Source organism: Bubalus bubalis, chromosome 12, assembly GCF_019923935.1.
Source record: "Bubalus bubalis isolate 160015118507 breed Murrah chromosome 12, NDDB_SH_1, whole genome shotgun sequence".
NCBI classification, from domain to species: Eukaryota; Metazoa; Chordata; class Mammalia; order Artiodactyla; family Bovidae; genus Bubalus; species Bubalus bubalis.
In genome coordinates this window covers 9,828,041-9,840,622 of record NC_059168.1, presented here as the reverse complement: position 1 = coordinate 9,840,622, position 12,582 = coordinate 9,828,041, and the positions used below count along the sequence as shown (strand labels likewise).

The 12,582-nt window shown below is 39.2% G+C and overlaps 1 protein-coding gene across 1 annotated transcript in view; it reads right to left on the bottom strand.

Moving 5' to 3' along the window:
• Positions 1-12,582, bottom strand: part of LOC102416273 (meiosis 1 associated protein) — a 55,283-nt gene that overhangs the window by 26,144 nt on the left and 16,557 nt on the right. The window contains exons 2-3 of the mRNA XM_025260789.3: positions 3,881-4,066; positions 2,827-2,995 (exon numbers count right to left, since the gene is read on the bottom strand). Of these exons, the coding sequence (XP_025116574.3) occupies positions 2,827-2,995; positions 3,881-4,066 (355 nt within the window). The remainder of the gene's footprint in view (positions 1-2,826; positions 2,996-3,880; positions 4,067-12,582) is intronic.

Here is a 12,582-nt window from a genome sequence, read left to right as displayed (position 1 = left end):
TCAGGGAGCCTGGCGAGCTATAGTCCATGGGTATGTCCAAACACCTTGTTACACTCTTACTAGTTTTTCCATAGAATCTTTTGGTTATTAATGTAGCCAATTAAGTATGTTTCAGATAAAAATAGTTTTGTTTCTTTCTTTCCAATCTTCACATTTTTTTAGTATTTTTCTTATTTTGCTAGTCTATGACAACTGCATGCATGTGTGCTACGTCGCTTTAGTTGTGTCCAACTATGCACTATAGCCTGCCAGGCTCCTCTGTCCATGGGATTCTCCAGGCAGGAATCCTGGAATGGGTTGCCATTCCCTTCTCCAGGGGATCTTCCCTACTCAGGGATTGAACACGTCTCTATGTCTCATGCATTGGCAGGCGGGTTCTTTATCATTAGCACCATCTGGGAAACCACTATGATTAACTATGCTGAATCAAAGCAGTAACGGGGCCCCCATGTTTTATTCCTGATTTTTGAAGGCAATCTTTCTGGGCAGAGTATTCTTGGTTATAGCTTTTTCCTTTTCATCACTTTAAATATATTGTGCCACCCGGTTCTAGCCTGAAGAGTTTCTGCTGAAAAATCAGCTGATAGCCATATGGAAGTTTCTTTGTGTGTTATTTGTTGCTTTTCCCTTAATCCTTTTTAATGTTCTCTATTTTTAATTTTCTATTTTAATTCCCATGAAGTGATGGGCATCCGGTCCCATCACTTCATGGGAAATAGATGGGGAAACAGTGGAAACAGTGTCAGACTTTATTTTTTTTGGGCTCCAAAATCACTGCAGATGGTGACTGCAGCCATGAAATTAAAAGACACTTACTCCTTGGAAGGAAAGTTATGACCAACCTAGATAGCATATTCAAAAGCAGAGACATTAGTTTGCCAACAAAGGTTCTTCTAGTCAAGGCTATGGTTTTTCCTGTGGTCATGTATGGACGTGAGAGTTGGATTGTGAAGAAGGCTGAGTGCTGAAGAATTGATGCTTTTGAAGACTCTTGAGAGTCCCTTGGACTGCAAGGAGATCCAACCAGTCCATTCTGAAGGAGATCAGCCCTGGAATTTCTTTGGAAGGAATGATGCTAAAGCTGAAACTCCAGTACTTTGTCCACCTCGTGCGAAGAGTTGACTCATTGGAAAAGAGTCTGATGCTGGGAGGGATTAGGGGCAAGAGGAGAAGGGGGCAACAGAGGATGAGATGGCTGGATGGCATCACTGACTCGATGGACGTGAGTCTGAGTGAACTCTGGGAGTTGGTGATGGACAGGGAGGCCTGGCGTGCTGCAATTCATGGGGTCGCAAAGAATCGGACACGACTGAGCGACTGAACTGAACTGAATAGTAGGTAAGATATCATATACCACACAGCAAGGCTGGTTACCCTCCTTCCCCAACTGGCACAATGTCAGAAGTCCATGATGCTGGAAGGATACACATGAGTCAGAATTCGATGGGAAACACACCCTTAGCTACCAACTCCCTGACCCAATTAGGGTGTGAAGTGAAGAGTGAGGTTATTTTTGTGGTACCAGGAAGAGATCAATGGTATCAGAACAGTGAGCACCTCCAGGTGTGTATAACCTTGGAGAAAGCCAATATAACTGCTGGAGGGTGAATTTAACTTGAGTTTTGGATAAGTTAAAATCAGTTAAAAATCTTAAATTCCATAACTTGAGAATCTCTATTTGACTTTCTGACCAAAATCTTTTCATAAATTTCCAATGCTTCAGCATTAAATCCAAATGTCTCAGAACGGGCACATGGCATATATGGCCTTTCTTCATCTAACCTTTGTCTACCTCTAGAGCCTTACTCCTGCCTCTGCCTGATAGGCTCCTGACATGGAACCATGCGTTTATCTCTGAAAGATGATTTATCTTGCTTTCTCATGCCCCTGGTCTCCTTTTTGAGTCTCCCTTTCCTCTCCCTCTGCTTGGTTAATTTCTACTTGTATTTAAAAACTCAGTTTAAGTATTTTCTCTTCAGAGAAGTGTAGGATCTGGTGCTAGTAGTGACTGGTAGGGGTAGGCAGTCTAGGACCATCAGGACTGGAAAGCTAGTGACTGAGAACCCATTCTGGGGAGGTAGGAGGTAGGCAGGACACATATGAACTGAGAATATAGTCCCCTGGCACATGTTCCATTGTTCCATCAAACTTCACTTACAAAGCACAAATTCAAAAATAAAATTATCAAGAATTTTAAGACAGTTACCCAAAAGCATTAAATTCTAAGCATGGGGTCTTTTTAAATGCAGGGCCTTGAATGAGTGTACTGGTCATAGGCCCAATGAAGCCAGCCCTGCATGTAAGTCTCTTCGTACAGCAAAATGTAATAAACCAAGTTATTCACTAATAAGCAATTAAACAAACAAACTATGGTCCAACCAGAAAGTAAAAAACATCATGTATCCAGTAAAAAAATGAAGCATGTCTACAGATACTAACATAGACAGCTGTACAACACACAAAGAGGGTTACAGATTATTATGTATGTGATGATCCCATTAAAATATAAAGTATTTCTATATATCTATTTGTTAGAACATTACAAAGGATACCCCAATCTCTTGAGGAGGAAGGAATTTTTAACTTTCTTTACCTATAATGTTTCAGATTTTACACTAATATATATATATATAGCTTCTAAAATTAAAAATAAGATTAAAAACTAAACGCTATCACCTAGAAACACTTTTCTGGACCACAGTGAAATCTGTTGGATTTATTTCATTTAAGAATATAAAAAGACCGTGGAAAATAATCTTCCTCAGCTGTAAAAGACTACTCATTAAAATTCTAACCATCCTTTTAACCTTTTCATTTAATCCTTACCCTCATTGCTGGGCTCTTCAACAGGGGATGCTGAGTTCATACATTCTAGGACTCGCTTTGTGATCTCAACCACCTGAAGCTTCCTGATCCTGACTAGGTCTGTATCTTTCAATCCTTCCTCCAACTGTTTGACCACCTCTTTTCCAGGCTGTGAAGTCAGAACGGTAATCTGGAAATAAAACAAAGAATCATTGTGCCCTCTTTCACTGATGTACAGAGTGAAGAATGTAAGAGATTAGATCTAGAGGATAAACATCAAAGAAATTGGTAGTAGTGTCTTAGAGCACAGAAGAGGATTTAATTGTAACTTGCAAATCAAGTTTTATTTGACAGATTCTGGTGGGAGAGGTCTGGTGGGATAGATCATCACAGCACCCTTCCAAACAAACTGAATCTATCCCAGAAAGTGACTAGTGAGAAGCCATCCTTGTTTCAGTGTTTTTTTGGCCATGCCACAGCATGTAGGATGTTAATTCCCCAGCCGGAGACTAAATCCACACCACCTGCATTGGGAGCACGGAGTCTCAACAACTGGACTGCCAGGGAAGTTCCCCACTGCGTTTCAGCTTTTAAGATTGCTTGAATCACAGGCAGTATCCCTCTTGCTCAAAGTGCTTTGATTTCATGAAGAAACAAAGGAAACAGAATCCTTAAATTCCACTTGTTAGATGTGTACTAAGTATCAGAGAGCTTATATGCTCTTTTCTCAGTGGTACTTCCCTTGGATGTCTCTCCTTGCTCAATCTGAATCCAGGCTGAACATCAAACTCTGGAAGGCAAGTATTAAATATATGCAATTTTCTTTTGTACATAGACATTTTAATTGGTGAATAAGCATATGGATGAGAGCATAATTATTTTTAAACTCATTTGTTTGATGCCTGATGTTACAGAGACTGAATGTATTTTAACTCACTCACATACCCAATGGAGTGCCTAGTGATGACCTTCAAGTAAATGAAACAGCGAACAATAGAAGGATGGCAAATAATGAAGGATTTCGATGGACTTAAATGGGAAGAAAGCTTAGTGTCCTAAGGCCAGCATCTCTTACCTCCAGGGAACTGTAGGTCAGAGCTGCACCTGTGCTCACGTGTCTGCTGTACTGTTTGAACTGCTGGAGCCCATCCTCTATTGCCAGCTGCAGAGAAGTGCCTTGTGGTCTGAAACAACCTTCTCTTTGCAGTATGCGGAGTTCTGAGATGCAGGCCTGCAGCCTAGCAAGGTTCCCTTTCACTTGCTGCAGAGAAAAATGAGTCAAGGGTGCACATCTTTAGTGACTTGGGTTACAGATTAATTGGCAGTCTAATTTATTATCCATTATTACTTGAGTACTTTTCCCTTCCTGAAAATCCATTTATTTGACCAAGATCTATGGAATGCACATTCCATTCTAGGCACTGCATTAAAACCTTCCCTAAATTTCCCTAAAATTTGCAGCCAAAGGCATTGATTATGCGGAGTTACTAGAAACAGAAAATGTGTTTTAACTCATTCACTCTCCCAAAGGAAGGTTCAGCTGTGACTGCTCAGTTTTCTTGCAAATTGGAGGCCTAGCAGTGTCACTCTAAATGTGTCACTCTTCATTTCTCAGTCAGTCTAGGAACTGGGAGGCACTCTATTCAAGAGTGATATTTTACCAGAAATGAGGATTTTGATGTGGTTGATCATTTAAAACTGAGTTCAGTTGCTCATTTGTGTCCGACTCTTTGTGACCTCATAGACTGCAGCACACCAGGCCTCCTGTTCATCACCAACTCCCGGAGTTTACTCAAACTCATGTCCATTGAGTCGGTGATGGCATCCAACCATCTCATCCTCTGTCATCCCCTTGTCCTTCTGCCTTTGATCTTTCCCAGCATCAGGGTCTTTTACAATGAGTCAGCTCTTCGCATCAGGTGGCCAGAGTATTGGAGTTTCAGCTTCAACATCACTCCTTCCAATGAATATTCAGGACTGATCTCCTTTAGGATGGACTGGTTGGATCTCCTTGCAGTCCAAGGGACTCTCAAGAGTCTTCTCCAACACCACAGTTCAAAAGCATCAATTCTTCTGCACTCAGCTTTCTTTATAGTCCAACTCTCACATCCATACATGACTACTGGAAAAACCATAGCCTTAACTAGACGGACCTTTGTTGGTAAAATAATGTCTCTGCTTTTTAATATGCTGTCTAGGTTGGTCTGGAGAAGGCAATGGCAACCCACTCAAGTACTCTTGTCTGGAAAATCCCATGGACGGAGGAGCCTGGTAGGGCTACCGTCCATGGGGTCGCGACGAGTCGGACACGACTGAACGACTTCACTTTCACTTTTCACTTTCATGCACTGGAGAAGGAAATGGCAACCCACTCCAGTGTTCTTGCCTGGAAATCCCAGGGACAGCGGAGCCTGGTGGGCTACCGTCTAGGGGGTCGCACAGAGTCGGAAACGACTGAAGCGACTTAGAAGCAGCAGCAGCAGCTAGGTTGGTCATAACTTTTCTTCCAAGGAGTAAGCATCTTTTAATTTCATGGCTGCAGTCACCATCCGCAGTGATTTTGGAGCCCCTCAAAATAAAGTCTGCCACTGTTTCCACTGTTTATCCATCTATTTGCCATGAAGTGATGGGACCAGATGCCATGATCTTCGTTTTCTGAATGTTGAGCTTTAAGCCAACTTTTTCACTCTCCTCTTTCACTTTCATCAAGAGGCTCTTTAGTTCCTCTTCACTTTCTGCCATAAGGGTGGTGTCATCTGCATATCTGAGGTTACTGATATTCCTCCCGGCAATCTTGATTCCAGCTTGTGCTTCTTCCAACCCAACGTTTCTCATGATGTACTCTGCATAGAAGTTAAATAAGCAGGGTGACAATATACAGCCTTAACGTACTCCTTTTCCTATTTGGAACCAGTCTGTTGTTCCATGTCCAGTTCTAACTGTTGCTTCCTGACCTGCATACAGGTTTCTTAAGAGGCAGGTCAGGTGGTCTGGTACTCCCATCTCTTTCAGAATTTTCCGGAGTTTATTGTGATCCACACAGTCAAAGGCTTTGCCATAGTCAATAAAGCAGAAATAGATGTTTTTCTGGAACTCTCTTGCTTTTTTGATGATCCAGAGGATGCTGGCAATTTGATCTCTGGTTCCTCTGCCTTTTCTAAAACCAGCTTGAATATCTGCAAGTTCATGGTTCATGTACTGTTGAAGCCTGGCTTAGAGAATTTTGAGCATGACTTTACTAGCGTGTGAGATGAGTGCAATTGTGCGGTAGTTTGAGTGCTCTTTGGCACTACCTTTCTTTGGGATTGGAATGAAAACTGACCTTTTCCAATAAGGTCCTACCTAACAGGCCCCTCAGGGTCACTTCAATAAAGAAAAGATGCTTGTTTGCAATCAGGTAAAGGAGTCAACATGTAAATCTCCTGACTGTCCTCACTCTCCTTCACAAAAACTTGTTCTCAGGAAGTAGTTTAGTCTAATATGATTCTAGATCAATGTTACATCTCCTAAGAATATACACATTTTGAATAAATGTGGAATTAAAATTTGTGACACTATTTGAAGGAATGCCAGGCATCAATAGCAGGTGGGGGTGGGGTGGGGAGAAATTATATTTGGGATGAAGACACTTTCCTGATCAAAGAGCAGAATTGAGCAATATTTGCAAAACATACATAAAATTCATGAGCATGTTACTTTGCTTACTTGCTCCTTTTCATGAATCTCTGGAGAAAATGGAAGAAATAGGATATAATTTTTATACAAAGAGAACTTGTAATCTAGACAGGAAGATAAGAAACCTACTCAAGAAATAAATGAGAACAAATGAGGACAGTAGCCTTTAAGTATTTCTTTTCATGTACTCCCTAAAAGAATATGAAAAATTATATACTCTATTATATATTATGTTGACATCTAGATTTAAAAATTCTAAGTGTAACTAGTTGTTAAGGATATATAATTTCCAGTATATTTAAATATCAATATTTAAAAATGACACTATAATACAACTCTTTAAAACATAATCTAATTATGTTTATTAATCTAAATATTAATATCATAGGAATTTGATACTTTCATTTTTCAATTTTAAAAGTTTAACAGATGGAAATTAATATTATTCATTTTCTCCTTGAATTCATATTTCCATTTCAATTTCCCCTAGTTTTATCGTAATGTAATAGAACTTTATGGTTGGCAGTCTTTTATTGATTATCTTACCATATTTCTATGCATCAAAAATATGTCATCAGATTTTAAAATTTCCTATGACCATAGATAGGCTCTAAGGAGTTCTCTAGATTGAACTATTTTAAAAATCATTGTTCATATAAATTGATCAAAACAACATATATATTATCTATTTTGATAATTATTGGCATTAAGGATAAAATTTAATTAGAAATGTATCTCAATGGTGAGCACATTGGGTTCTTTAATTAGTTAAGGTATGTGTGAATAAATAAATTATTGATTAAATGGCACAACATTAAGTATTAATCCTATTCCTATTTTCTAGGAGGTTTCTAGTTCTGAGAAACCTCATCCTGATAAATACAGATGTCAAACAAACTGTCAAATTCATTCTGAGTTATATGCCAAAAATTACATATGGATATACTAATAAAATTATTTTAATGATCTATTAGCTGCTACTCAACTTAGTCTTCCTTCAATTTTGTTAAAATTGGAGATTACCTGGTTGCAAAAGGTTTTTAACCCAATCATTAAGTCATTTTCTTTCTTACACTGATGTCAATATTTTGAATTATTCCTTTGTTTGGTGCCCCTGGAGGTTTTAAAACCACATGGCAATTCATCACAGTAAAATTTATAGTAGGTGAAAGATATGTTCCTCTCACTTCATCCTTTTTATTTTGGGTTTTCTTTGTGAAGTGGAAGAGAAGTAATTGTTAAAGGGATGGCAGGAATGAAGGAGCCTGACACCCTCATCATAGGCATAATTATAGAAGTTTTAGAAAAGAACACAGTAGAAATGGAAGATCTACATAACAGTTCTTGAAAATTATATATTCCCATGCCCTAGGAACTCTTATAGCCCTAGTTTTATGTGTATCACAGTTGGAAGAGACTTACAGACTATTGATACTTTAGAAACTTAGAAAAAGAGTTGTTGGAAAGGAGGTGAGATTGAGCTTAGAATTTAAAGGATAAGGTTTGTAAAAAGAATACAGTATTTTAGGTGTATATGTGTGCATTTGTTGGGGGGCTGGTAGAGAGGCTGAAAGTTCAATATAAGCATCTATGGAGGTTGAAAGTGAATGTAGTGTGCCAGAGAGAAAGAAGGAATATGCCTGATAAGAGTAGAGGATGCTTGTTGAAGAGTAGTGGACAGTTTATGAATAAAGAAGCACTAGTCTTGGTTCAAGTTTTAGATCCAAATGCTTCTTGAGTTCCTAACCTCTCTCTTCTTCTTCTTGACTATGAGTCCTTAAGCTAAAATTTCTTCAACCAGAAAATGAGGAGAATATAAATACTTATCTTAAAGAATATTAAATGACTTAATTCATGGCACATAGTATGTACTCAGTGTTAACTGTTTATTATTTTTTTATCATGATGATCAAACCCTAAAAACACTTAAGACATTGCTAATTAAACAGAAGGGGTTTGTATTGTAATGGGCCTAGTCTACAACTGATAAAAATAAGTGAAGAAAATATACTGTCTATGTAAATGACATAGGTCCATTAACTCATCCACTTAAAAAAAAACATTTATTATTATGTGCTTATGATGTGTGTGCGTGCATGCATGCTAAGTCACTTCAGTCGTGTCCGACTCTTTGCGACTTTATGGACTGTAGCCAGCCAGGCTCCTCTATCCATGGGATTCTCCAGGCAAGAACACAGGAGTGGGTTGTCATGCTCTCCTCCAGGAGATCTTCCCAACGTAGGAGTTGAACTAGCGTCTTTTATGTCTCCTGCACTGGTAGGCGAGTTCTTTACCACTAGCACCACCTGGGAAGCCCACTTATGATGTACTATGTACCTTAAAAAAAAATAATTCCCACTCACTACTAACTTTACAACAAGTGAGATAAATAGCCTCAGAATACAAATGGATAAGAGCCACACGAGAATGACATTTTTCCAAAGTATACTGACCAGTTATTGTCTGTCTATCTCACTAGAATATAAGCTCAATATAATAATAAATTAAAGGAGGAATCTGAGCTCTCTCTTCATTGCCATGTCTGCAGGGCCTAGAACAGTACCTGGAATACAGTTGTATTAAAATATTTTTGAATAAACGGTAAAGGGATGCATATATAAAAAATTTCATGGAGAGGAAAATATAAGTTAAAAATATAGGAATTCCATACTTTAAAATTTTTGATGTATCTAAAATTACTCAATAATGAGAAATTTATTGAAAAAATAAACCAGGAAAATAGTAGGAAAAAAAGGATACTATCTTATGGTAGGGAAGGTCTTTGGAAACATGACAAAAAAGGTATGAAAACACAAAGGGAAAAATGAGAAGATCTAACCATATAAAAAATAAATTTTTATGTTGAGTAAAGGAAAATACAAATAAGGTTAAAGACAAAAAACAAACTAGGTAAGTATTTGCAATGTATATAATCAGCATGACATTAATCTTAATGTGTAAAAAAAAGCACTTACAGATAAACTAGATATCTGAAATACATTCTTCCACCAGCTAATGATACATATACCAGATAAAACACAAACATCTTTTTTTAAACTTTTTATTTTGTAGATGGCAAGAGTGAATGTCGACATTCTAGGAATCAGAGAACTGAAATGGACTGGAATGGGTGAATTTAACTCAGATGACCATTATATCTACTACTGTGGGCAGGAATCCCTCAGAAGAAATGGAGTGGCCATCATGGTCAACAAAAGAGTCCGAAATGCAGTACTTGGATGCAATCTCAAAAATGACAGAATGATCTCTGTTCGTTTCCAAGGCAAACCATTCAATATCACAGTAATCTAAGTCTATGCCCCAACCAGCAATGCTGAAGAAGCTGAAGTTGAACGGTTCTATGAAGACCTACAACACCTTTTAGAACTAACACCCAAAAAAGATGTCCTTTTCATTATAGGGGACTGGAATGCAAAAGTAGGAAGTCAAGAAACACCTGGAGTAACAGGCAAATTTGGCCTTGGAATAGGGAATGAAGCAGGGCAAAGACTAATAGAGTTTTGCCAAGAAAATGCACTGGTCATAACAAACACCCTCTTCCAACAACACAAGAGAAGACTTTATACATGGACATCACCAGATGGTCAACACCAAAATCAGATTGATAATATTCTTTGCAGCCAAAGATAGAGAAGCTCTATACAGTCAGCAAAAACAAGACCAGGAGCTGACTGTGGCTCAGACCATGAACTCCTTATTGCCAAATTCAGACTTAAATTGAAGAAAGTAGGGAAAACCACTAGACCATTCAGGTATGACCTAAATCAAATCCCTTATGATTATACAGTGGAAGTGAGAAATAGATTTAAGGGCCTAGATCTGATAGATAGAGTGCCTGATGAACTATGGAATGAGGTTTGTGACATTGTACAGGAGACAGGGATCAAGACCATCCCCGTGGAAAAGAAATGCAAAAAAGCAAAATGGCTGTCTGGGGAGGCCTTACAAATAGCTGTGAAAAGAAGAGAAGCAAAAAGCAAAGGAGAAAAGGATCTGAATAAGCATCTGAATACAGAGTTCCAAAGAATAGCAAGAAGAGATAAGAAAGCCTTCTTCAGAGATCAATGCAAAGAAATAGAGGAAAACAACAGAATGGGAAAGACTAGAGATCTCTTCAAGAAAATCAGAGATACCAAAGGAACATTTCATGCAAAGATGAGCTCGATAAAGGACAGAAATGGTATGGACCTAACAGAAGCAGAAGATATTAAGAAGAGATGGCAAGAATACACAGAAGAACTGTACAAAAAAGATCTTCACGACCCAGATAATCAGGATGGTGTGATCACTGACCTAGAGCCAGACATCCTGGAATGTGAAGTCAAGCGGGCCTTAGAAATCATCACTACGAACAAAGCTAGTGGAGGTGATGGAATTCCAGTTGAGCTATTCCAAATCCTGAAAGATGATACTGTGAAAGTGCTGTACTCAATATGCCAGCAAATTTGGACAACTCAGCAGTGGCCACAGGACTAGAAAAGGTCAGTTTTCATTCCAATCCCAAAGAAAGGCAATGCCAAAGACTGCTCAAACTACTGCACAATTGCACTCATCTCACACGCTAGTAAAATAATGCTCAAAATTCTCCAAGCCAGGCTTCAGCAATATGTAAACCGTGAACTTCCTGATGTTCAAGCTGGTTTTAGAAAAGGCAGAGGAACCAGAGATCAAATTGCCAACATCTGCTGGATCTTCAAAAAAGCAAGAGAGTTCCAGGAAAACATCTATTTCTGCTTTATTGACTATGCCAAAGCCTTTGACTGTGTGGATCACAATAAACTGTGGAAAATTCTGAAAGAGATGGGAACACCAGACCACCTGATCTGCCTCTTGAGAAATTTGTATGCAGGTCAGGAAGCAACAGTTAGAACTGGACATGGAACAACAGACTGGTTCCAAAAAGGAAAAGGAGTTCATCCAGGCTGTATATTGTCACCCTGTTTGTTTAACTTCTATGCAGAGTACATCATGAGAAATGCTGGACTGGAAGAAACACAAACTGGAATCAAGATTGCCGCCAGAAATATCAATAACCTCGGATATGCAGATGACACCACCCTTATGGCAGAAAGTGAAGAGGAACTCAAAGCCTCTTGATGAAAGTGAAAGAGGAGACTGAAAAAGTTGGCTTAAAGCTCAACATTCAGAAAACAAAGATCATGGCATCCAGTCCCACCACTTCATGGGAAATAGATGGGGAAACAGTGTCAAACTTTATTTTTCTGGGCTCCAAAATCACTACAGATGGTGACTGCAGCCATGAAATTAAAAGACGCTTACTCCTTGGAAGGAAAGTTATGACCAACCTGGATAGCATATTCAAAAGCAGAGACATTACTTTGCCAACAAAGGTTCATCTAGTCAAGGCTATGGTTTTTCCTATGGTCATGTATGGATGTGAGAGTTGGACTGTGAAGAAGGCTGAGCACTGAAGAATTGATGCTTTTGAACTGTGGTGTTGGAGAAGACTCTTGAGAGTCCCTTGGATTGCAAGGAGATCCAACCAGTCCATTCTGAAGGAGATCAGCCCTGGGATTTCTTTGGAAGGAATGATGCTAGAGCTGAAACTCCAATACTTTGGCCACCTCATGCGAAGAGTTGACTCATTGGAAAAGACTCTGATGCTGGGAGGGATTGGGGGCAGGAGGAGAAGGGGACGGCAGAGGATGAGATGGCTGGGTGGCATCACCGACTCGATGGACATGAGTCTCAGTGAACTCCAGGAGTTGGTGATGGACAGGGAGGCCTGGCGTGCTGCGATTCATGGGGTCGCAAAGAGTCAGACAGGACTGAGCGACTGATCTGATCTTATAGCGGATTAACAATGTTGTGATAGTTTCAGGTGAACAGAGAAGGTATACATATACATGTATCTATTCTTCCCTAAACTCCCCTCCCCTCCAGGCTGCCACACAAGGTTAAGCAGAGTTCTGTATGCTATACAGTATGTCCTTGTTGGTTATCCATTTTAAATATAGCAGTGTGTATACATACATCCCAAATTCTGTAACTATCCCTTCCCCTCATCCATTTCCCTGGCAAATAAGTTCATTCTGAGTCTGTGAGTTTGCTTCTATTTCG